We start from the raw sequence: 26,482 nt of genomic DNA, 5'->3' as shown, positions 1-26,482 counted from the left end.
TAGGGATTAGGATGTCAACCTATGAATTTGGGGGAGGGACATAGTCAGACTATAGCATAATAACTATGCTAGTTACGTTCATACTTAATGCTCCCAGTAATTCTATGAAGCTGATATTATTTCCTTTATTGTGCAGATGAAGAGACTGGTTTAGAGAAGTTAAGTAACTTGCTCAAAATACTTCTGTTATATTGGGGAAGTAACTTAGAGGATATATACTGTTTAGTTACCAGGAGAACTTGACTCAGTTGATCCAAGAAAGTCAATGTACCTGTTCAGTTTTAGATTTACATTCCAGCTCGTTGATATTGCAAAATTAACCGAGTCTGAGAGACTTACCTTTACCTTCTACTTGTCACTTGTATGATATTTTTAGGTGGGTGGCAGCTCTCCTGAACAGGAGACTTCCAGAGCGCATTAGATGGCGATTCAGAAATCCAAGTTTGGGGCCTGGCTTTGGAGAGAAGTTTGCTTAGACAACACTGGAGCTAGAACCTTTTACCTAAAAAGCAGTTGCGATTGACTTTTCAGAGTTGGGTATGGAGACAAAGTTGAGTGTGTAGGTGATGTGTCTTTTAGGGTTATAATGCTCTACTATTAGACATACTGTTTCCAAACGTAAGTTCTAGTTTGTTCGTTGCTTGTAGGGAGGTTGCCTAGTGGACGTGTGAAAGGAGGACGTTTAGGAGGGTGGGTTAGAGTGAATGCAAGCCTTTCTCTTGCCTCAGGGTGGTCGCAGGTTTAGCAGACATAAACATATAAAATGGCATTTCTCTGTATTCTCAAGCATTTTGATATTTCAAAACATTCTGTTTTAAAATTCATTTTTATCATGCTATTCCAGGAAATACAAAGAGCTTTTTTTAAAGTTCTGTAACACTGACTTTTGAAATTTGGTATCACTTCTGGGCATGCGCATTGTATTAGTTTTTTAGGACTGCTGTAACAAAATTCCACAAAGTAGGTAGCTGAAGACAACAGAAATGTATTCCCTGCCAGTTCAGGAGATCAGAATTCTGAAATCAGGGTGCTAGCAGGGTTGGTGCCTTCTGGAGAGCATCTCCCATGCTTCTCTCCTGGCTTCCAGTGGTTGCTGGCAATCCTTGGCATTCCGTGGTTTGTAGTTGCTTCACTCCGTGGTAGTCTCTGTCTCCGTGTTCACCTTCTCTGTGTGTATCTCTGTGTGTTCTCTCTTTTTATAAGAACACCTCTCTTTGGATGTAGGTCTCACCGTAACCTGGTACGACCTCATTTTAACTAATTACATCTGTACAGACTGTATTTCCCAATAAGATCATATTTTGAGATTCCAGGTAGACATGCATTTGTGTCCAGTGCACATATTTACAGATTATGAATGTTTATCACTCAATATTAAGTGTTATGTTTTATATTATATCAATTTTATATTGATATATATATATCATATCTCTATCTATCTATCTGTCTGTCTGTCTGTCTGTCTGTCTGTCTATCTATCTATCTATCTATCTATCTATCTATCTATTTTTTTAAGGAGGGCGCAACTCACAGTGGCCCATGCGGGGATTAAACCGGCAACCTTGGTGTTATCAGCACCACGCTCTAAACAACTGAGCTAACCAGCCACCCCTATATACATATTATATTTATAAAATAGGGAACAAATTCTGTATAAGCAAACTTTAGTCCCATAATTTTGCACCATTTGCTTCCTTCATCCATGGTTGAACTGTAAAACACATTTATAGGGTTAAAATCTTCCTTTCTGACACGAAAAGGCAAGTCCCAAAGGAAGAAATACAAATGGCCAGTGTATACCCATGAATATGTGTAGCATCACAATAATCAAGGAAGTGCAATGCAAGTGTGTCGGTACAAATTCATGCAGTCTTTATGGAGATTGTCTCTGTCATGAGACGCTTCTTGTCTACTCTGAGTCTAAACCTAATATTTTGGTACAGCCTTCATAGACACATTAATAGCTGAGGCTCTGAAGAACTGGGTATAACAGTGTGGTGTGTGGATCCTGCTCATTCCTTGTATGAAATATTCTTTTTTTTTTTTTTTAAAGATTTTATTGGGGAAGGGGAACAGGACTTTATTGGGGAACAGTGTGTACTTCCAGGACTTTTTTCCAAGTCAAGTTGTTGTTCTTTCAGTCTTAGTTGTGGAGGGTGCAGGTCCAGTTGCCGTTGCTAGTTGCAGGGGGCACAGCCCACCATCCCTTGCGGGAGTCGAACCGGCAACCTTGTGGTTGAGAGGACGCACTCGAACCAACTGAGCCATCTGGAAGCTCAGCGGCAGCTCAGCTCAAGGTGCCGTGTTCAATCTTAGTTGCAGGGGGCGCTGCCCACCGTCCCTTGTGGGAGTCGAGGAATTGAACTGGCAACCTTGTGGTTGAGAGGATGCGCTCCAACCAACTGAGCCATTTGGGAGGCAGCTCAGCTCAAGGTGCCGTGTTCAATCTTAGTTGCAGGGGGCAGAGCCCACCATCCCTTGTGGGACTCGAGGAATTGAACTGGCAATCTTGTGGTTGAGAGCCCACTGGCCCATGTGGGAATCGAACCGGCAGCCTTCGGAGTTAGGAGCACGGAGCTCTAACCGCCTGAGCCACCGGGCCAGCCCCTGTATGAAATATTCTTGAAGCTGTCAGTCTTTCAGCATGATGAAAGTTGAAACCATAAAAAAAGTTTGATTTTTTTTTTTCCGAATTTTTGAATTTTTTGGAATTCCTGTGTTTAAAATCCAAAAAAGGATTAAAAAGTATTAAGTGAAAAGTTGCTTCCATTTTTGTGGTTTTCCAGTTTTTTTAGTATATGCAAGCAAATATGAATATATGCAATAGCTTATTATGTTATACTTTTTCCACTCCAAGGATATAAAGAATTTGTCCTATTTTAGTTTTGCAAATTTGCAGTTTCATTTTTCACATTATAATTTATCCAGTTTCAATCCATCTTGTTTTCTGAATAGCTACCGATTTGCCCCAACACTATTGAATAGTCCAACTTTCCCCCACTTATTGAAATGTTAACCTTTGTCATATAGTAAGCCACTAATCACTGTGTAATATGGAGATTAATCCCTTTTTAATGTTGGGGTAGGCCATACTTTGGCACCATCCTGAGGTGACTGGAATTAAGAATATTTAGGTGGCGATTGGTACCCATGTACTTAGGTAAGACAGATAAAACATTAAACATTTTTTTATGTCAAAAGCTCTTATGATTGATCAGTTATTTAAGATGGGATGGGAGTCAGTGGAGATGAGAAGTATATGTTACTATTTAGAGAAAAATCTCATGTAGATTTCAATTTATAAGCCATAAATAAATTCTAGATAGATTCAAAAGTTGAATTATAAAAATTAAAGCATGGGGAAAAAGTTAATTTTATTAGACTTCTGGAATTGGGGAAGGATTCTAAAATTAAAAGGATGAATAAAATAAATTGTCAAGGAAAAGTGCTAAATAGGTTTGAATAAGTAATAATCTTACGCATTTAAAAACGACAGTATTTCAGTGATCATAGTACACATAAGAATAGTGTGTTTATTTATTCCTTGAAGAGTGACTTGTCTTAAGACTCCTAATAGATAGTTCACTGAAAAGGAAATGAGTTGATAAACAACCTTGGGAGAATGTTTGGCTTAACTAGTAATAAAATAAATAAAAGAAAACAAAAATAATGAGCTACCATTAAATTTTTAAATACACTGTTACATATCCAAAAGAATGCAAAAGTATGACATACAGAAATGAATGCATATAATATATATGTGTGAGGTCTGCAACGTCATATAATGAACATCATGAACCTACTACCTAACTTATTATCTAGACTTGGAATTGACAAACTTTTTCTGTAATGGACCAGATAGTAAATATTTTAGGCTTCGTGGGCCGTACAGCTACTCAGTTCTGCTGTTGTTGCAAGAAAGCAGCCATAGGCAATGTGTAAATGAATGGTCATGGCTATGTTTTAATACACACGTGCACGTTCACACACACACACACACACACACACACACACACATACATACATTTTGTCTTTCATATTCGTGTTTAATCCACTGGGAGTTAATTTTTGTGTATGTGTGAGGGAGAGATATGTTTTCTATTTTTCTATATGGATACCAATACTTTTGACATCTCTCTTTGTGACTAATGTCTTTTGTTTGTTCAAATTGAATATGAAAACTAGAACAACTTCTGCCTATGCTGTATTTCAACTGTTATTCCATCCAATTGTATGTGATAACACTGGTGTATTATAAGAAAATCTAGTACCTAAACATTTGAATTTACATAGACAAATTTGAAAGTAATTGTTGATTTACAAAATACATTTGTATTTTTCAAAAGAAAATAAAGATTTTACTGAAAAAGGAAGGGGGCTATTTTAAATGTTAATTGTGATTACTTTATGGTGGGCTTTATAGATTTTTAAAAGTAGTTTTGAATGTTTTCCAGGAGTCTACGTTGTCATTATAATATTGAGTAGTTCCTATCATAGAACCATATAATCTAAGGAAATAAAAGTTAACCAGAAGTTTTTTTCAATAGATTTTTATGGTGATACTTGTAATTGGAAAAATTTAGAAACCACTTTTGTTTCATTCACTGCTCTATCCCCAAATCTTACAACAATGTCTGCCAGACAAAGGTGCTCAAAAACTATTGAGTGGATAAATAAGAATGTCTGAATTTTATGTTAGGGAAGGCTATGGAGTGTTGAAGAGTTTCTGCCTGGATGTGGGTTTCCTACCCACTTTCTTTTCAGTTGATAGTTTGAGTTAGTTGGTAAACCTAGGAAGATGTTTGATGATCTAAATCAGATTCCTTGCGTCTTCAGAGTTGGAGCAGGTGGTTCTCACCTTGAGGAAAAAGCTCTATTTAATGGCTGTCCTGCACCCTCTGTGGGAACTTTGTAGAAGCTGCAAAGAAACTGTCACCTTTCGGAGATAGTTGTAGGTTCCCTTTGGGGCGGCCCAGAGGGCCTCTGAGGAGACACTAGAAAGTAAATATCATGAGGTACAGGTGCTTCTCATGCTTTTAAACATTAAACAACAAACATCAAATGGATGAATCATGATTACTAATGGCTTCTAGTGGTGTGACAAGGGCCTGCTCTGAGAGAACTTGAGGAGTTGATACTTTAGTTTTTTGAAGACCTTATCAATGAAATTCTTTAAAAAGTGAAACTTCTTGAAAGACCAGGGAGTAGAATGAACCTCCCAGAATGAAAAGCAGGGTAAGGACAGTCTGCATCTTTTCTTCTGGGCTAGAGGGAACTTAATACTGTAGAAGGGAAGGAGACAATAAAGGGACAGAAGAAGGACAGAGGTCCATTAGCCACCTGGTCAGAGCCAGCAAGTGTCAGACAGACACACAGCATGGAACCCCCTCCCTCCTTTTTGAACTAGCACATGTTCAAACAATTACAGACTGAAGATTGTGTTCTGTGCTCACCTTGGCTGAACAGTCCTTTTGGCTCATTGTTTCCTTCTCTGTGGCCCTGTGAACAGATATTGCCAGTGAATTCAAAGAGCAGTTACAGATACTGATCCCGTACGTGTTAAACCCAGCGAACTTAATGGAAAAGGAGATCAATGGCTCAAAAGTCACCTGTCGGGGGCTGTTGGAGTATTTTAAGGTAAACATGGGTTTTCATTACTTAAAATATTTGGCTTTTGGTAAAACTGGTCTAGGTTGCAAACTAACTTGAATTTCAATATTTTAAAGCCTTGGGAAAAGTTTCATGGGGGAAATGGTGAGAGGCCTTTTCAGACTTCGGTGTCCTGCCAGGAATGGGCCACTGGGTGGCAGTATCGGTCTAAGAACCAAATGGATCTTCTTTGCTCTCTTAGAGGAGTCATTACTGTGGCTAAAGGAAGATTGTTCCTCACGGAAGATGGTGTGGACAGGAGGTGGTTAGGAAGTTGCTGTGAGTAGGAGGAGACCGCACCTAGATGTGACACGACTGCCTCAAGGCGATGGTCACTGCCCACAGGTAGTGGTGAGGCCAGCGTGCATGGGGAGTCTGGTGGACCTCTTAGCCTGGTAGGCTCGGCTGCTTGAGAACGTTTTTAGTTAATTAGAAATGCTAACATGCACTCAAAGGTGTGTTGTGTTTTTGCTAATTCCTGGGTGTTGATCTAGGTCTTCAGGAAAATGCAGTTTGTATGGTCACTGTCTCTAAAAATTAAAAGTATGATTCTATATGGCAGAAGGATGTTTTTCATGATCGTTTTTATGTTTCTATTCTAAGGCATATATTAAAATTTACCAAGGAGAAGATCTGCCTCACCCCAAATCCATGCTTCAGGTAAGCAGTTCTTTGACATCCTACGTGATACCCTTTGATCCCGGGAGTTGACCCGCATACAATAGGAAGTCTTTTAAGAAGAGAAGGCTGTTGCCGTTAGGCTGAGCTCGGTTCATTTTCAGCAGTGTGGCTGCCATCCAATTTTCTTGTCTGTATTCATGGTGGTCCAGTGAAAACAGAACGGCCTCTCCTGGGGCCTGGTCGTCCTCCCAAACATACTGTGAAGACACTTTTATTATATCCAGGTATAACGTCCCCAGTTATTTGAGACAAATCACTGTCCTGTTATCTGTTGTCTAAGTAAACCGTGTCCTGACGTATGTTTACTGTTTACTAAACAGGTTTTTTATTTTCAACATTTTGCTTTTTTTCAAGATGTCATTTTGTTAAAACAGAATTTCTGACTTTCATGTGCTGTGTACATAAGGCCATTTATTGCCAAATATTTATTCCTTCAGCAGCAAAACGTTTTCACAAAGGAAGCTAGAGCTTAGGATCGGCATCATAAAGATAATTTATTTCCCTTCTTTTTTGACTTACATCTATTTTTTTAACATTTAAAATTGAAGCAAAAACAATGACTTTTCAGAGATTTAGTTTATGATAAAGATTCTTATGTATCTTATGTATAATAACATTTTTGGCAGAAAATTTGGCAGAAAAGGTGCATTTTATTTCATAAATTGGGCTCTATGGAAGCCTAAAATATAGCAGAAGAATAATAAAAAAGAATGGGGAACAAGGTGAGAAAATTTTACTTGGCTATTTGTGGGAGAATGTTAAAAGAGGAATGATTTATAGCTTATGCTTCCTTTTCTTAAAAGGCTACTGCGGAAGCCAACAATTTAGCAGCTGCAGCCTCTGCGAAGGACATTTATTACAACAACATGGAAGAGGTACGTTGGACATCTGTCTTACCCTGAGATATCTGTAACCTGGACATAGTTGCTGGCTCCCAAAGCCCTGACTTGGTCCTGTTTAATGTGTCTTACGATGATGAGGCAACAAAGCTGTATTCAGGCCATCCCGATAACTGGGGCCCTCTAATTACTGCCGTTTCTAACCCAGGCTTTTTTGCAGTGTATCTGCTCTCATTGATCAACGTCACCCTGATATTTAAGTGTGCTTTTCAGAGGAAGTGAACCCAGACTTCATTGTTCTTCATCATCATATGAAAGTTAATTTCTAATAGCTTTAAGTATTCTAAGGTTTTTCACTGTCTTTCATTTGGCACTTGTTTTTGAAGGGATCTTCACTGCATTATATCTTTGTTCTTTTCAGGTTTGTGGGGGAGAGAAACCTTACTTGTCTCCAGACATTCTAGAGGAGAAGCACTGTGGATTCAGGCAACTTGCTCTGGATCATTTTAAGAAGACCAAGAAGATGGGTGGGAAGGATTTTAGCCTTCGTTACCAGCAGGAGCTGGAGGAGGAGATCAAGGAACTCTATGAGAACTTCTGCAAGCATAATGGTAGCAAGAACATCTTCAGCACCTTCCGAACCCCCGCGGTGCTCTTCACGGGCATCGTGGCTTTGTACATAGCTTCGGGCCTCACTGGCTTTATTGGGCTCGAGGTTGTGGCCCAGCTGTTCAACTGCATGGTTGGACTGCTGTTAATAGCGCTTCTCACCTGGGGCTACATCAGGTACTCTGGGCAGTATCGTGAGCTGGGCGGAGCTATCGATTCTGGCGCAGCATATGTATTAGAGCAGGTAAGTGGTGCCAGCTGGGAAGTCCGAGTGTTGGTAGTTGATAATGGACAGATAGATACTTGTGTTTCTGTTGTAAAGTATCTCTGTTTGGAAGAGCTTCCTAGTGAAAGAAGGCATGAGAAACTTTCCCTGGCCAAATTGTTTCTGATAGGCATTATATTTTATTATCCTTCTTTAGGATATTATTTAATTTTATACTTTGTTTCCATTCCTAACAACTATGCTTTAATGCAAAAAAAAGTTCCAACTTAGAAATACTGTGTTCCCCACAGGAAACACCTAACTAACTACATGTTCTCCACATACAATTCCTGAATGCTTCTCTCCCCCCATCTGAGGTTAATTTGCTTCACTGAAAATCAAGAGCTTTGAAAAATATGAACAAAACAGAATTTTCTCTTTTGAATTCTATTAATGGATGGCATCCATTTCACATAAAATCGTCCAGAAAGCCAGTGGCTTTTGACATTGACATATCTCCAGGTTTATAGATCCTTGAGACTCTGGTTACTTTCTTTTTTCTGAGCAACATGCACAGATCAGTTAAGTTAGAAGTGTGTGTTGGAGCCAGGAGAGCGGCCACTTCACCGCAATAAGAGCAGAGGCTCAACTCACTCTTTTGGGAGGTAGCTGCTGCCACAGGCTCCTCTCCCCCCACATTTTCATTCCCCTGTTTTCTGTAATGTACTGATAAGGTAGACAGATTTTTGAAACTTTATCTCCAAGGACTTACTCTCTTGCTGCTGTGCTGTATTTTATTAACTTACATGTTGAATCAATGGACTTTTGCAGGCTTCTTCTCATATTGGTAATTCCACTCAGGCTGCTGTAAGGGATGCAGTTGCTGGCAGATCCCCCGTGGATAAAAAAGCTCAATAGCATCTTAACAAGAGGATCCAACAAGAACCTCGACCAGCCCCTACTGATTTCTGGGTTTCTGCTGCGGCCACACATCCAGGTCCGGAGGAATGCACATCTGGGACCTTCTGGGAAGAGCTGGAACATGGCACTAGTAAATGAACAGAACTTCCCTGTGGTTTCAAATTCTTCAACCCACTTCCATTTCTGTTGGAAGCATTTCTTTTCCTTGCTGATGATGTAGATCCAAGCCTGTGTCTGTTTTCTTATTACTCTCTGCTTTGTGCACTTTATGGGGGGAAAAGCTAAAGGAAAATACGGGAATGTGGATTTAAGTCCTTTATGTGCCACTTAGTGCCTTTTAAGATTGAGTCTGTGCTTTTGCTGGCATGAGAGGGCGGAAGTGCAGACAGCCTCGTGAAGGATGCTGTTTGGGGTGAAGTTGGCCAGTTCTTTTATACCTTACTCTGTTGAAAAGGATTCCTTTTTAAAAAGTTTACAAAATTTGCAAAAGCTTCAGAACTAAAGACTGATAATGATGTCATTACACTTTTAAAATCTTATATTAGAGATTCTCATTTGCCACAGTTTTGTTGGAACATTTTTTGTTTTTTTGCCTTTATTTTCCTATAGCTTCTTTCTAGAAAAGAGCAAACATGCCTTCAAAATCCAGAGTGGCTCATAATGAAAGGAATGATCTTGATAATTTAAGAAAAAAGCTTGCGTTTAAATGAACCATGTGACCTCTGATAAGTCACTTGAACTTGTGCCTTGGTCAGATTCACTGTTTGTTGGTTTATATGCATATATGTAATATACACAACTCACACACAATTGTCACTGAGATTTTGTTTTCGAGAGTCCTGCGTAAGAACAGAACTTTATTACGAATTAGAGGAAAGACGTTACCAAACATTACTGCCTTTAATTAATGTCCTGTGTCATGTGGCTTAGCAGTAAATCAAAATATTCAAAATACTTACTTGCATTATCCTATGCACTAATATTTTTAATAATGAAGCTAAAACTATCTGTCTTGTTTAGTGAGTCTTCCTTTATTTAACTTTACTTGACCCGTCTGGTAGCTTTAAAATATAGCTTTGGTTTAGTAAGGATCAAAGACCCATCCAAATATGGACATTATCTAGAAGTATCTAATAATTCTTTTTTATTTACCTTGATTGTGTGATAAAAATCTTTTTTCTGTTGCTTACCTTTTCCTTTGATTTATAATGGTGAATTATTGTGGATTTTAAAACTTCTTAAAATTTGCCTGCAAGTATTTATATAAGCATTCAGGTATGTGAGCCTTAATTCTTAAGATAATTTTTGTTGTAGGAGAGATGTAGGAAGGCTTAGGCAAAATCTGAGTAAATTGTATATATATGAAGTATGAATGGAATGGGGAAAAAAGAAAGTCTCTTCTAGCATGTAAACTCTATCAAAGAATTTTTTATATTTATAAATCCTGAATTCCAAGCATTTTATATTTTTTTCATATTTACATACCATCTTGCCCTGAAGTCCTTGCTATATTATTCACTTGCTGTTAAATTTTAGAAAAGTTCCAAGTTGTTATAAAAACTGTTTACTTGTATCTCAGTGATGCTTACCTTTATTAAGTTGAAAGCTTAGTTTTGAAAATTGAGTGGTATTTTCAGGTGGCCTCTCATCTTCTTGAAGGTTCATACTTATTAGCTAAAGGTCTTGCAGATGTTAATTAAAAACAAACAAACCAGAAAATCACTCAAGTTCAAGTTGAAAACATCAGTGTGATGGGTGATGTTTTGCCAGAACAAAATTGCTCAAGTTGGGTTTAATAAACCTACTATTTGCGTGTTTTACTTTTTGCTTAAAAAAACCCCAAAACCTACAGATGTTGAGATACTTAGCTTTTAATGCATTCCATAAGCACATAGATTTCTGAATAACTTTCTAGAGTGGTCCTACTTTTAATGGCAAGAAGGATGATATGTCTAAAACTTATTTTAATACTGAAGTATTAGATTTTTTAAAATAAAAAAATGATAATGTATGATTTAATGACATCTTAGGATTTATTTACTGTTTAAATTCACCATTTCTGTTTTGATCTTAAAGGAATAACTTGATTTAATTACCCTGGGGAAGCCCTTATATATTTTTTTGTCTTTATTGGTTAACTTATTCTGGCTCTGGAAAGTGTTTATAAAGTTTTCTCAATGGGGAGTCTTAGGAGTTTTCTTTGGCTTCTTTTCTCTTTTAACAGTAAACTGATGATTTTTATAATGGCTTTCCCAATAAAAGATGCATTTTCATTGCTGGCTTAAATAGCCCTAGAGAGATTTATAACCAGGTTGAAAAGAATGTCATTTACCTCTTAAATTCCCTCAGCCTTTAATTTGTGGATCAGAGACATTACTTAGGAGTTCAGACTGCGTTTGGGTAGTGCTCATTGCTCTGTCACTCCTGGCTGGCCTTTCCAGATAGCAGTTTTTATTTGCACATTCCTAATAGTATATGGGCACATTCCTATTAATATATAAAAGAGGGTTTCAAAATTTACGATTAAAAGAACTCATTTCAGGAGAGGTTAAATGTTAAGTTTTTTTGTCTGTTTGGTTTTTTTAAAATCCAGTTAGCTTTGTAAAAATAATAGAATCAAAATTTTGATTCTTTCACTGAGAAGTCTTTCTAGATTGGTTTGTAGACAAAATGGGGGCAGACTGTCATGTTGTCGTGTATAATGATAAAATCTTCAGTCATTCCTTACTTTAGCAGCATACCGAGAGCTGCTCCGTGGAGGTGTTTTACACTTAGTGAAATTGCCTGTGAATAATAATGGTTTTGCTTTACCTGTTCTTTCTGTTTCTCTTAATGAAGTAAAATGCTTTAGGCAGACAAGCAAACTGCCTTGTACTGGAAGTGTGTTTCTTTAGCAGGTCATACTCAGTGCTTTGCCTGGCTTATAAAAATGGTGTTTTGGATAGGGTGAGTTTGGATGAGTATATGTAAGTATGTATGAATTAATAGAGAAATTAAGTAAATTGATTTAAATCCAGACAAAATCGATAAAAAGAAAGTTTTATTTTTTTCCTAGAATTTTTTTTTTTTTTTACTGTAACTTATATGGAAGTCTTTATGGAACTTTTTTCTCCCCTGTAGAACTATTGAAATGAAATTTAGGATGATTTGGGATAGCTACCACTAACGTAGCTAGCATGGGCTATGTCATCCTGGCTTACATTTAGAGTCAACAAAATTTTAGTCAGGGAATGAGGGCATAATGAAGGCAAGTTTCAGTTATGAAAGTACAAACTATTTGTATAAGTTTTTTTTCTTTAATGACATTAGGAACCCCATTGTAAAAGACAATTTGCAGTTGAATAGTTTTCCTTAATGGTTAAATCCTATTGTAGCTGTGTTTTGGGTGGTGGCTCTTATCTACCTTGGAGTGCATACGACTTACCTGGGATTCCTGTTTGAAAAGAACTCAAATTCCCAGCTTTATACCCAGGGATTGCCTCTGTTGGTCTGGGCTGTGGTCCTGGAACCACTTTTATAAACAGTACACAGGTGGTTCGGAGACCACAGTGAGAGAGACTGCTCTGTGCGGTGGGAAAGTGCCATCCAGTGTGGTCTGGAGGCAAGTGGAGGGCTTTTACTGAGGTTCAGGTTAGGTGGTCTCCTGCCAGACAATCACTGAGAGTTTACCGTGTTCAGAGTAGTAAGGATGCCTGTAATCTAAAGGATTATCTAAATTCCTTAAAGCTGTTTTTCTAAATTAGGATGTCATAGTGCCTTCTCTGAAAAATGAATGTAGAAGTGTCCTATTTACTAGCAGGTGTAATTAGGATTAAAAAAACCCAAACTATTTTGAAAGTTGTGTTTCTTTTAAAAAGCAAAATTCAGCACTGTAACTTGAAACCCTAAATCTTTTATGCACAGAAAACCTTAATCCATAAATAAAAATAATGAACGAAAAGGAAGAAGAGGATAAATAACTGAAAATTAGCAACTAAAGTACTCCATATCAGGAACTTTTCAAAACAGATCTGGGGGCAGAAAGATTTGACACATTTTTCTTCCTTGGGAAGGAATTTCATGTGCCAGAACTAAAATTTAAGTATCGTGTTCTTAGGACCAAGGTAAGGTTGAATTTGATTCCCACAGCTTTCAAATTTAGATGAATAAATGCTGTCATGGACTAAAGCCTTAAAGGAGTTAATATTAATTTTAAACATATATACATTTTCTTCTCAGATTTCTTTAAAAATGATTTATTCAAAGTATTTTCTCCTATATCCTTTTAAAATGGCTTTAAAATTTAATGTACTTTTTAAAAAGTGCAATAGGATAAGATTATGCTCTTAGTATATTAAAAGCATGTTTCTGTTTCTTAATTGTAAGGTCATTTAATGGAATAAAGATCACAGCACCATGTTATCTGTGTTTTTCTCTTTCTCAGTTCTTGAGTCTGGGAAGATCTAAGAAACAGATTTGGGCTTGGCAAAGCAAATAGGCTATCTAAGGATAACTCAGTGTCAAATGTAGTAATTAGTGGTAATGTGGTTTGAGTGAGTGGATTTCTCTGTGCTAAACACAATATTGAACCAGTAGCTTAGTGCTGGAGAGGGCTGTGCTGCTTAAAATCAAATACAAATTTTTATTTATAGGAACATGGACTTGTGAGAACCCTTGAATCTGGTTGTACCATCTGGAGCCATCTGTTAAATGGTTTCCTCTTTGGGGGTAGGGTGAGTAAAGCTCTACTGGAAGCCTCCCCTTTCACTGGCGACCCTGGAGGCAATGGGAGGTTGCATTGAATGTCTCATATTGACTTGTCACTGGACATACCCTATTTAGCCCTCCAGTAAAGAGACTTTTCCCCCTAGTTTGAAGCACTAGATGGGGTCAGTAGCCTCCATCCCTCCATCCGTAGGCACCATGCTAGGTGTTACTGAGCTCATCATAGTTAAGTGGAAGGGGCAAACCCACAAGTTGATATGATTTGAAGAGTACGGTGAAAACTTGGGTGCTACCATCAAAATGTTGATACTCCCATCAGTACAAACTGGAGAGAAGGAAAAGTCAAGGTGGGGAAAGTGGTCATGTGTGGGTGGGGAGAAGTCAAGCAAACTACGGCCTGTCTGCACATTGACATTTTTGCCTTTGATTACCATAAAGCAGTTTGCCAAAGATAAGTCCAACTCTAATCAGCTTGAAAAAAGAATTGTAGGGGCCGGCCCGGTGGCTCGGGCGGTTGGAGCTCCGTGCTCCTAACGCCGAAGGCTGCCAATTCGATTCCCACATGGGCCAGTGGGCTCTCAACCATAAGGTTGCCAGTTCGATTCCTCGACTCCCACAAGGGATGGTGGCTGCGCTGCCTGCAACTAGCAATGGCAACTGGAACGAGCTGAGCTGCTCCTTCCACAACTAAGACTGAAAGGACAACAATTTGACTTGGAAAAAATCCCCAATAAAGTCTTTTTCCCCTTCCCCAGTAAAAAAAAAAAAAAAAAAAATTATAACAAGGAAAATGGTTCTGGAAGAACTCAAATGTGAACCAGGCTATTAAGTCTGCAGTGGTTGAATTATTTGCTCTTGCAGAAGGATATTCTCCATGCTATGGGGGAGGGCAGGCACAAATGGTTCCAGGCTTACATCATGCCTCACGGCTTACATCATGTCCCCAGAGGAAAGAGACTTTTGACCCACTCCCTATTTAAAAACGTGTGTGTATATATTTAGTTCCATCCTAGAGAAGGCTTCTGATTGTTCTGGCTTCCAATCTAGAAGGTCATATGCTCCTTCTAGAGCCAATCACTAGCCTGGGGACTGGGGCACTGGAAACAGCCAGACCCAGGTCAAGTGTCTCAAGTCAGGGTGATAGGTTCCTGTGGTCATCAGTTCCAACAGAACCACAGAGTCACCAAATGAGACTGCTGGACAGACAAAAACAAGTGTCCACAACAGTTACCAGTTCCCCAGACTGGCCATTTAATGAACATAGTCGAATGACAGAGCCCGGAACGTTTCAGGGATATTCTTTTAAGGAGAAGTAGAAGTGTATATGCTGCACACTTACGCAGTGGAAGCTCTTCAGGGTCTCAATAGGGATTTGTTCTCACCTCTCCGTAGGACTTGAGGGGCTTCAGAGATGGGGGGGCAGTTTTAAGAGGAAGTTATACTCCACCCTCCTTTGCTTACATAAAAGCCTCATTTTTCTGTGCAGAGCAAACTCAACATTGGCGTGTTCACGAAGCCTCACTGGAGTATCCTGGGTATATGTGAAGAGCCTGTATTCAGTTGGCTGATGGAGCACCTTCCCCTGGGGAGATCACTCATTTTGAGAGTTGCTGTTAAGCCCCAGAAACCCTCATGTTATTACGAAATACTCGTATGGGTCTGCTTCTTGTGTCTGGAGCAGCATCGCACACAGCCTTCCTTAGATGCTGTTGCCTGCCCCTCCCCCTAACCCCCTGCCCCTTTCCTTCACCCCTGGCCGAGTCCTCCTCCCACCGCAGCTGCTCAGAATTCCCACACGGTCGCTTCTGCCTGCACAGTGTTTAGCTTGGTGCCATTTTCTCCCACTTTCTCAGATACTGCTTCCTCAGAGACTCAGCAATACAATAGATTCTCCTGGAGGAGCCATCCTCCTGGAAAGGCAGAGAATGGAGGGATTGCAAATAATTAAAAATTAATATCCCTTCTCCCCCCTGTGCACACATACATCCAAGAAGAACGGGGCTCCATAGCTGTGGTTGTGGCAAAGACCCGAGGCTTTGGAGGCAGGTGTGGGTTTGATCGTTGTGTGGCTGTCCACTCATACCGTGGTGATGGATGTGGAATGGGGCTGAGGACAGTCCTGTTGGTGACAGTGCCAGCATCATATGGTAGCTTCACTTTACTGGGCACTTCCTTACAGAGCTCCTCTTGAGAACTGCGTGAAAGGTAAAAATATAGAGCCCTGACATCCCTGCCCCACGGGATGCTCTTTTTGTTTTTCCTGGCCCAGCAATGGCAGAGAGAGGGAGAGAGATCTGGGCAATTCTGGAGCAGAGGTGGAAAGCAGTCTGGTTGCCTCAAAACCAAACCTCTCCATCAGGGGTTTGGGTGGCCTTACAGGTGTCCCTGGCTCCACACACAGACCTTGCTGGGTGAATAGTCATGCACAGAAAGCTCTGACTCCCCTTGTCTGGAAGCTGGTGAGTAACATGTGATGTTAGTGAGCATGTGCTTTGCCTCATGTTAATAACAGCCAACCTGCCCTGAGTGAGGATTGACCACATGCCAGTATCCGGCTGGGTACTTTCTAAGTGTCATTTCATTTGTCGCTCTCCCTTTGGGGAATGTATTTTTATGTATTGTCATACACATTGTACAGTATCATCATCATTCCATTTTACAGATGAACAAACTGAGGCTCAGAGAGGGAAGGGTGTCTGGACCCTATAGCTAGCAAGTGACAGGCCCAAGCATCCTGATTCAAGACTCAGTGCTGGCTGGGAGTGGCTGGAATATGGAGATGGACAGGAGCTAGTTCTCCTGTGGAGTGACAACCCAGTGCAGAGGAAGGGTCTCTGGTCATTCATTCATTCATTCATTCATTCATTCATTCATTCATTCATAGGATGCCTCCTGTGTGCCAGGTTTTGTGCCAGGTTTGGGCAGTATCTGATGGCTTAAGGCCCAGTAGTTTAAAGTACTTTCTCTCTGCTAGACCCTTGCCTTCAAATGGCTTTAAAATGTAATGTAGTTTTAAGCTATACGCCCGCTCTAGTGGTGGAAATAAACTGCTTACACGGCAGTGTGGTATGTATCCGGAGACCCAGTAGAAAACCGCACGTTCTTGAACCCTAGGCGGGCCCACAGCGCGTGTGTAGAAGAGGTGAGAGGCGGTGGAGCGGGTTCAGTGGGCGCCTCCGGGTGGAGGAGCCGAGCTGAGAGGCGGCGGGGTGGGAGGCACCCGGCCCTGTTTGCCCCAGAGGGCGGAGTAGACTGTCCCTGTCGCCGGGGCCAGGGAGCTCTGCAAGGCTCCCATTAGCCAATCACACGGGGAGGGGACGGATGACCTCACGTTGGCCGGGACTCGGCGGCCACTAAACTCCGGTCCATTTGCCACCGTGGTCGAGCTGCCTCCAAAGTCCGGAGGTAGGTGGAAAAGTTCTTTCTGTGTTTTAAGTAGGGGTGAGATGTTGGGGGTGGCTCTCTCGGTCCCTGAGGCCCGGGTGGGAGAGGGAGAAGTTGGGTGAGGCGGGAATAAACAAGTTAGGGAGTAGCCGGCAAGCAGCTGCCGCCTCCTGGCACCGCGGGCTGGGCGCGGGCGGCCCAGCTGACCGTCAGGCGCCGGCTCCTGGCAGGTAACAGAGACCGCGCTCCCAGCAGCTGAGCCCCCTTCTCGCAAGTATCGCGTGACCCTCCCCTACCCCCTGCAAGGGGTTCATCTGTTTACTGCCAAGTGCTGGGCACGGAGAGGGCAGGCGAGGGGCTCCAAGGGAAGGAGGCGGTAGTTCCCGGAGTGGTCGGGACGAAGAGCTCACGGTCTCCTAGTCAGAAGCCACCGTCCCCTGCGGTCTTGGGGACGCTGCTTCCTATTAATGACTTAACAAATCCCTGCTCCCCCGCCTCAGGCATTTTCGAAGCTGATAAAGCGAACTCCAACCTGAAATTGAGGGTCCACAGCAGGAAAAAAGATGCCCGCGCCCATTGTAAGTGTGGGAAGGGCGTGGGCTGGGCCGGGGCGGGGGGTGGCGGCGTGTTTTAGTGGTGACTGGAGCTGGAGTTATCACTTCAGAGAGAGGATCCTTGGCGATGTGGGGCCACACCCCCTAGGCATCAGGTGTCAGCTGTGGTTCTGCGGGCACCTGCTGGAGTTGTCTTAGTACTTGAACTTGGTGTGGGCTGGTATGGAGGCCGCCCTGCCTGAAGCAGGCCCTGCCCCGGGGCAGGAGGAGTAAGACAGCACGGGTGCCTTGCTGCACAGGGTGCTGTGCTGTCCTCCTGAATCAGACAGAAACACCTGGACTGGCTCCTGGGCTGAGTGTTGGGGGCTGGACCTGCTGATGCAGGCAGGCTCGGCCTGGATCTGACCACAGGGGCCTTTTCTGGTCTCAGCTGATGCACCTCATGACCGGCCATGCCAGCAATTTCCCAGCTCTCACTTTTCCTTTTTCTAACCTGTGATGTGGTTCAGAAATCAGAGTGAAGATTATATGACTTAATACTTATGAAATGCTCAGAACAGAGCTTTGCACACAGGTGAAGCGCTCAGCTATAATTCACTATTATTATTTCAATCCACGTAAAGAGTTTTGCAGGGGCGTGGCATCAGGGTGTACCTGGCATATTTGATGTTTAGAGTGTTCATTTTTAAATATCCCTCTCTTTTATCCGATAACATTTTCAGTAATAATTAGTGAATAATAATAATATCCAGAAAGGAAACTGAAAAATTTCTTCTATTGAACTTTGCGTATGAAATCATGCCAGTGAAAACATTTTTAAAAAAGGAAAAATAAAGTAAATGTTATAGAGAAAAATAGAAAAAAAGTAATGGATAAATAGTTTTTTAATTATACTTATTACTTATTACTTTAAGAAAAAAATACTTATTCTTGCATATAGTTTGGTCACAGTAATGAATAATATTACAGTTTCTGTTTTGAAACTAACTTCTGAAAAATTGTCATGACTATCAAAATTGATCTTCTTTGCATATTCGTGTTCAATATTCAGTAGAGCTAGATTTGTCAATCGATCTCTGCTCACACTTGATTGAAGAACACTTTTTATTAATTTTGATTTCAAAAGCTTCTCTCATACGAAACAACAGATATACAAGTAGGAAAAACCTTAAACATTAGGATATGTTTGTCAGAGATTCATAAAAATACCAGTTCATAACAATTCTAGAAATTACAATACTGCACACACACACATATATATATATATATATATATATATATATATATATTTAAAACTAAATTCTACTGTTTTTAAATATCTCCACATTTGAAACATTTTTACAGAAACATATTCACCAGAAAATTCATCATAAATTTTTACCTTATTTGGCAAAATTCTCCCAAGTTTTTCTTCTGTAAACATCAGAGAAAATGGCTGAATAATGGTGATGTTTGTGTAATCCATTGCTTTCGAATGAGAGTCTAGTTCTTGGTGAAAACGATCCAGGCTTTCAGGCACTTCTATTTTAGTTTCTCCTGGCAGCTGGGAGAGTGGGCTCTTTTGTTTTCTGTTTAAACACAGGAAATGTAGGACTTCAGGGTGTGGTGGCACAAACCCCGCTGGAAGTGAGCTCCAACCAGGCTGAGCCATTCGGAAAATGACTTTTGGAACAGACACCTGTCGTGCAGGGTGTCATGCGGGTTCTCTGTTCCCGCTCCCTGCACAAAAACACAGGTATCGTGCGTGGCAGCCTGCGGGGTCTCTATCCCGCTCCCCACATAAGAACGCAGGATGTGGCTAGGCCCAAAAGGAACACCCACGGAGCCATAGGTAGGGAAGTCATACTACTGTGGCCTCACTGGAGGCTGGGTTCACACGACGTGCGACCTGCTGTCCGCTTTTCTGCCAACCAACCGACCACTCTCCTCCACTCTCCTCGACTCTGCTCTTCTTCCCTCTGTAGCCGCAGCAGTTATATTAGTGGCCAATGGCTCAACGGTTACAGCTGACGGCCAACTAGCCACAGCTGACAGCCATCTACCACCCGAGCCAGCACCACTCCATATGAGGCCGAGAGCCTGGAAACTGCTCTCTGGGGCTCTGTCCCCACACACACGTCGCAGAGTGTCTGTGTGTTGGAGCTTACTATCTAACTGGGTGCTCTTTGACAGAATTTCCATGTAGAAGACAAGTTTATTTAAAGAATAAGAAAGAAAAATGGGTTATTTTGAGGCTCATCTATATATGTTATTAAATCTCAGCAAGAACTGCAGAAATAAAACTTAAGCAATAAAATAGCTTTGGGAGAAGTAGGATATTATCACCAATGTTCTTTAAAATTGCTGGCATGTGGTGATAACCAGGAGACTGGCTTTTGGTGTGTCTTATTATTGTTTTAAAATTCTCTAGGGACAGCTCACTCTTCTCCGTCTGCACACCCTTCTCCGTCTGCACCCAGGGAATATGGCCACCACCTTACCCCCCCCCCCCGCCCCCGCCTGGGGGATGCCACTGCCCAGCTCTTAGTGCTTGACAGATGTTAGTTGTTAAGGCAGCTGCCTGGGTCTCTCTGGGACGGAGAGGCTGTGTGTCCACCATACGGGCCTACGTTTCTTTTAGCCCTTTAGTATCAGTGCTGGTGTGTCTGTGTTTCTCTCCTGTCCGTGTTCCAAATTTGCTAAGAATGATTGGGCCAGGAGACTTTGTCCTTCCTCCTCCACCTACACAGTACTTAAATCTGGCATGTTGAACAGCTGCTGCTGGGAAAGTGAAAATCCAAAGTGAAACAGACTCCAGAACAAGAGGAAACTGATGGGCCTGCTCTGATCTTTGACTGGAGACTCCCTTTCTCAGCTTTCTTATGACCTCTGTTTGCCTGGTGTTCTGACAAATCTCTGCGGAGCTAGTTCAGCAGGGAGAAGAGGACCCTCATCAAAAAGCAATAGGGTTTCAGGCCCTGCAGTGGTTCCTCCTCACTCTGGAGGGGCCACAGGCTGGGAGGGACCACAAGCCTCTGCTGAGAAGTAGTTAGAGTCAGGCTGGCCCCTCAGTTTAGCTGGTGGGCGGGACATGGAAACTGACTACTCCTTCCCAGGGACTCAGCTCAGCAGTTAGTCATTGGATGACAGGGCTGTGGCCGTGGAGGCAGCTGCAACACTCTGCCAGGGTATTTGGGAGGCAGTGAGGAGGTGGAGACGTTGAGCCTGTCTTGAGAGACCAGTGAACAGCCAAGGGAATTTCAGGTCAGAGTATAGTGATGTAGAGGCAAAGCGTGCCAGGGGGTCATCACTGGACGTTAGTTCCTTCGTGCGAATTATAGGTGTAGTGGAAAAGGACCTGCCTTGGATTCAGGCAGACCTGTAGTGGAACCCTGGTACCACTTCTAGGAGCGCTAAGACCTTGGGCAAGTTATGTCCCATCTCTGGGCCGTTTCCCAGTTTGTAAAATGAGGCTGCTGTAAGGACTCCAGTTTTGTGTGCAAACCCCTGGTGGTGGTTTCCAAGTAAGTCAGAGCACAGTCCTGATTCACTTGGGGTGAAGTTCAATGTGTAGGAGAGGCTTGGGACTGGAAGGCAAGAGCCTGGGAGGGTGGATAAGTTTTGCCTCCTGTTTCCAGAATGCATATGACCTCTGGGCTGCTGGGGCTGGGCCTGGTGCCTGCTGGATCCACCACTGTCCCTCTCCCAGCAGCTGGCAAGGGAAGAGGTGATGCTCCAACCCAACCCCTCCTCCACTTTCTCTCTCGCCTGAGGCTGGGGCATCTGGGCAGTCAGGCCTCCTCCTTATCCTTTCTGTGCCCATTCAACCCGGGGCAGGGGGTGTCAACCCTCTCAAAGGCATAAGTGGTTTTACAGCTTTCGCCCCCGGTATCTCATTTATTTCTCATATAGACCCTGTCTGTTGGGTCTTAATAGCCCTGTTTTACCAGAGCTCAGAGAGGTTAAGTGATTCCTGAAGGTCACACAACAATATTGCAGAGAGGGGCTCAGTCTCAGGTGGACGGGGCTGTGCTTCAGGAAAGGCCGCCCCAGACAAATGGGATTGACGCCTGATTCCTCAGGGTCTTTTCCGAAAACCTTGGTACGGAAATTCCCATCTCCTTGCTGGCAAGTCCCTTCTCGTCACCCACCCCGGACTTTAGTTTGTTTTTTTTTCAATCATAAGCTACTAGACACATTCCCTAGAGTGTCAGAAATGAAGGGGATGAGGTTTGGGGTTTCCACACTCACCACAGCATGTGGTTTTGGAACAAGGAGAACTTGCTACCAGGCTGGGTTTCACAACCTCCACAAGTGTCTCAAGCTAGCCTCAGGGCTGTCTGTGACCTTCCCAAATCAAAAATAATAAAAATACCCCGAAGACCAGTGGCAGCAAAAACTGCCACTTATGGAACATGTCCTATGTGCTGGGCAGTGTTTTCTGAGGGTTTTGTTTCACAGGTATTAACTTATTTGATCCTCAGGTTAACCCCATGAATCAGGTGCTATAATTATCCCCATTTGACAGCTGAGGAAACTGAGGCTGAGAGAAATTGGGTAACTTGCCCAAGGCTACCCAGTCAGTAAGTAGCCAAGCCTGGATTTGAACCCGGGCTGTCTGGCTCCCGGGCCCCAAGACTGTAATCAGTCTGCTGGTTCTGAAAACTAAATCTATCTTGACTTAAATACAGAGCAGCGTACTCATTCGCCTGCTTTCTGTATTTTTTGTATGCCTCGAATATTTCATCACAATGATCTGGCTAAATGGGGCTGAATGTGGGTGGGTTGGAGTACTTCCTTAGTGGCCTTGAGTTAAAAACATTCCTGTTGTTTAGTTTCAACCCTTGGGTTGGAAATTGTTCTAAAAGTGCCCTCACTTTTCTCTCTGGTCCTGTCCAGTGCCCACAGCTAAGGGTCTCATTCTGCATCAGAGTTGCAGGGTGGATGTGGACTGAGATTGGAGCAGGTGAAATATCCTTGTGGTGGGAGAAGAGGCTGCGGGGCAAGTTTCTGTTTTGCCACTTTCAGTCTGACCTCGGGTACGTGACTTCATTTCTCTTAGCCTCAGTTTCCCACCTGCAACATGAGGTATGACTGCCCATCTCAGACTAACCTTTCAGTCTGACCCATCTCTTCCCTTCAGACACCCTTTCCTGTGGTTCTCACTCTGGGTTACACGGTAGAATCTCCTGGAAGCTTTAAAACAAACAAACCCAGCCAGTCTTGGCTCCACCTCAGGGATCCTGCTTTGGGCCAGACCCCAAAGCACCCTGAGATTCCCAGGCAACCTGTGCTTTTGCTCCTGTAGAGGCCTCTGCCCGCTACCCCTGCTTACCTGTCTCCATGTACCCCCTTTAAGGACACTTCCTCCCCACCGCCCTCTCTGATAGCAGGAGAGTGTGAGGTTTAAGAGTGTAGGATGCGGGTTTGAATTCTGACTCTACCACATACACGTCTCCCCTCATATTTCCAGATTTCAGCAAAAATCTCAGGTGCTGCCATTCCAGCATCATCTCCAGTACCTCTTCTCCCATTCTCTCTTAAACCCATTTTGGCCAGGCTTTTGTCTCTAACACCCAATAGCTGTTCTCATAAAGGTCACCAGTGACCCTCATCCCAGACCTCTATCCTGACCTCTAGACTCATGTATTCAGCTGCCTCCCTAGCCTGTCCACTGGGCTACCTGGTGGACATTTCAACCCAGCCTGCCCATTCAAGCCTCCCCATTGCTCCAGCCAGAGACCTTGGGGTCATCGTTGCCTCCTCTTTCCTTCACGCCCTACCTCATTCCATCGCCTGCCTCTACCTTCGAAGAAATCCAGAATCCATTACTTCTTACACCCTCCCCGCGATGTCCCCATCTTGGCTGAGGCATCAGCTCCTCTCCCCACCCTCCATTCTCCCACTCTCCTACCTTGTCCACTCCACTCCAGCCATCCCAGCTTCTGGGCTGTTCCTCACATTCCCACCGGGGACCTTTGTTCAGGCTGTTTCCTCTGCCTGGATGTTCTAGACATCTGCCAGGCCCCCTCTCTGCCTTCCCTAACCTCCCCATTTAATATTGCAACCCCTGCCTCCATCCCGCTGCACCCCAGCTTTCTCAACCATGTTCTGCCTTTTCTTTCTTTTTATTTGGTGTCTCTTCTAATATTCTAGATGGTTTGCTTATTTACGAAGGTATTCAAAACAGCATCTCTCCCTGACACTGAACAAACACTCCATGAAGGCAGGAGTCTTCGTTTGTTCATAGACGTAGCCCAGGTGCCTAGGTTGGTGCCTGTCCAGCTCGGTGAGCATCTGTTGAATGAATGAGCAAATGAATGGGTGGATCCTCCCAGGCAGAGGTGGGCCTCCCCAAGGTGAAAGGGTTCTCAAGAGTCTTTGGCCACTTACACCATGTCCCTGGGACGGGTGGAGGGTATTTGTTAAAAATGCACAGTGATTCTGAGTGCGTGCCAGCAAGCCCCTGTCCTGTAATTTGTGCACAAGCTCAAGTCTGAGAACCACAGCTGGGGATAAAGGCTGCAGGCATGGAGTTTAGAACCAGTGCGTGCTAGAGTATAGACAGCACGTCACATGCTTGTTTTATTGTTCTTGTCATTGTCCTGGCCTCAGTGTTTTACCTCTGCCTCTCAGAACACTGATTACTTAAATTTAAAAGAAGAGTTTAAAGATACTATACAGGTGGAATGAATAGGTGGACATATTGGTGACAATATAGCATCATAATAGTAGAATTGAGGTAGTGGATATACAGATGTCACTAAAATATGCTTTCAATTGTGAACATTTGAAAATTCAAACTGTGCTTGAAAACTTTTCACAGTAAAATGTTGGGAAGCATGCTATGAATGTAAAAAAAGTTCATTGCAGAAAAGCTGGAAAATACAGAAAAATAGACAGAAGCAAAATAATAATAATACCACCTTAGCCCCAGCACCCGGAGGGAATCTCTGGTAGGTAGTTGGTCTATTTTTCTAGTCTTCTTTCTGTGTGTATTTATTTTGTTATGAAATAGTAATTGTATGGAGTGCCTGACATTGAACACTGATGTTAGTCAAGTCTTAAGTTTTCTTCTGATTCTAAAAATGTGTGTTTATTTAAACAGTTTGGAAAACTAGAAAAGAATTAAAAAGAAAATTAAGACCCCAAATTCCACACCTAGTAATAAACACTTTAAGTTTTGATGTATTTCTACAGTTTTTCTTTTATATGTTTGTTTTCTTTTTTAACAAAGTTTAAAAAATATCTGAATAAAAATATCTAAAAGCTTTTCATTAACCATTATGGGCATTTCTTGTCATTAAGTATTCTTTTAAAATATAACTTTTAAAACATAACTATATGGTGTCCAATATATAAATATGGCAAGATTTAATCTCTTTATGTAGAATATTTAGGTATCCAATATTTTGCCATTAGATGTGACTTTGTGATAGACATCTTTTGTGGGCATTTCAGATTATTTCCTTAAGATTTGGTGTATAAAAAGAAATTGGGTCAAAGGGTATGAATATTTTTAAGGTTCGTGATACAAATTGCCCTTCAGAAAATTGCTCTTCAGAAAAGCTGTACTGATTTATGTCATCAGCAGTGAAAGACAGTGCCTGCTTACCTACGTCTTTCTCTATATTTAGTATTAGTGTTTTAATTCCCCCCCAAACTAGTTTTTTTTTTAATTTATTGGGGTGACAATTGTTAGTAAAATTACATAGATTTCAGGTGTACAATTCTGTATTACATCATCTATAAATCCCATTGTGTGTTCACCACCCAGAGTCAGTTCTCCTTCCATCACCATATATTCGATCCCCCTTACCCTCATCTCCCACCCCCCACCCCCTTACCCTCTGGTAACCACTAAACTATTGTCTGTCAAACTAGTTTTTAATTTGCATCTATTTGATTATTAGCAAGGCACAATGTGTTTTCTTATAGTAATAGTAATATATATTTCTTCTTTTTAAGTTATTCATCATGCCCTTTGTCTATTTTTTTCTACTTTGGTGTTTAAATCCTTTTTTTATTGATTTATAAAAATTATATATATTAAAGATATTAACCATTTTTCTGTCATTTTCTTCCTGTTGGTCATGGTAGTTTGCGGTATTTTTTCCATGCATAGAATGTTCTGGTCTGGCTCTTTTGGTTATAAGGAACAAGCAGCCCATTTAAGCTAGTTCAAGTAAAGAAGGTTTAGTTTAAGGATACATGTGGAGAAGTAAGGGGATTACATGAAAATCTAAGAACAGCAGCTCTAATAAGGTTGGGCTTCCCAGGGCCTAGAGCTTGGAGGCAATTAAGGGGCACGGTGGTTCCAGGTATTTCAGCAGCTGGAGTTCGTGCATCTCCTCCAGTGCTCCACCATTCACCATTGGTGTGACTCAGCTAGCTACTCTTGATCTGTCTGCTTCCTTCTTTCCTGCTATCAAAAGGGTCTTCTATTTGGTCAGAGTTGACATTCTCTCTTCCCACCCTGGGTTTGTCCCATGGCCCAAAGGCCCAAAGGGGTTTCTCTTGCCACCTTTATATCATGACTTCAGTTTTAACCCCTACTGCCTCAAACCTTTTTTATTTCAATTTCTTGGTTCAAATTTTTGAGAGAGAGAGAGAGAGAGAGAGAGAGAGAGAGAGAGAGAGAGAGAGAGAGAGAGAGAGAGAATGTGATTGGTCCACCTCCACTTATCAAGGTGGATAACAGGATGCAGACCTGCGTGGGACCGTGCCTTCTTCCAGTCCAATTGTCTGAGGCTGGGATGCAATGATCACATAGTCTAAAATACGGCTGCCTGGGCAGCTGGGATTGTGGGGGATCATTTTCCCTTAAAAGGGAGTATGAACATAACACACAACGATGGAAACTTTTGATAATAAGAACGTTAATATTTTTTGAATTGTAAAACCTTTTAATCTTTTACTTTGTGCCTTTTTTCTTTGGATTTTATCCTTAGAGGGTC

General features: G+C 42.1%; 2 protein-coding genes across 4 annotated transcripts in view; both read left to right on the top strand.

Moving 5' to 3' along the window:
- ATL3 (atlastin GTPase 3) overlaps nucleotides 1-13,305 on the top strand; it is a 46,020-nt gene extending 32,715 nt beyond the window's left edge. For both annotated transcript variants that reach the window (XM_074336518.2, XM_019717894.3), the window contains 5 exons: nucleotides 5,510-5,637; nucleotides 6,253-6,309; nucleotides 7,134-7,205; nucleotides 7,591-8,022; nucleotides 8,815-13,305. In XM_074336518.2, coding sequence (XP_074192619.2) covers nucleotides 5,510-5,637; nucleotides 6,253-6,309; nucleotides 7,134-7,205; nucleotides 7,591-8,022; nucleotides 8,815-8,901 — 776 coding nt within the window. In that variant the 3' untranslated portion in view covers nucleotides 8,902-13,305. The remainder of the gene's footprint in view (nucleotides 1-5,509; nucleotides 5,638-6,252; nucleotides 6,310-7,133; nucleotides 7,206-7,590; nucleotides 8,023-8,814) is intronic.
- A 3,476-nt stretch (nucleotides 13,306-16,781) lies between these two features.
- Nucleotides 16,782-26,482, top strand: part of PLAAT3 (phospholipase A and acyltransferase 3) — a 32,898-nt gene continuing 23,197 nt past the window's right edge. Inside the window, exons 1-2 of one of the 2 annotated variants that reach the window (XM_074336519.2) lie at nucleotides 16,782-17,013; nucleotides 17,493-17,570. In XM_074336519.2, coding sequence (XP_074192620.1) covers nucleotides 17,556-17,570 — 15 coding nt within the window. In that variant the 5' untranslated portion in view covers nucleotides 16,782-17,013; nucleotides 17,493-17,555. Of the gene's footprint in view, nucleotides 17,014-17,041; nucleotides 17,223-17,492; nucleotides 17,571-26,482 lie in introns of those variants that run through there. The other variant, XM_074336520.2, reaches the window with a different exon arrangement.

Source organism: Rhinolophus sinicus, chromosome 14 (genome assembly GCF_057876585.1).
Source record: "Rhinolophus sinicus isolate RSI-liver-muscle chromosome 14, RSI-T2T, whole genome shotgun sequence".
NCBI classification, from domain to species: Eukaryota; Metazoa; Chordata; class Mammalia; order Chiroptera; family Rhinolophidae; genus Rhinolophus; species Rhinolophus sinicus.
Note: the sequence above shows the minus strand (reverse complement) of the source record. Positions and strands in the feature narration are given on the sequence as shown.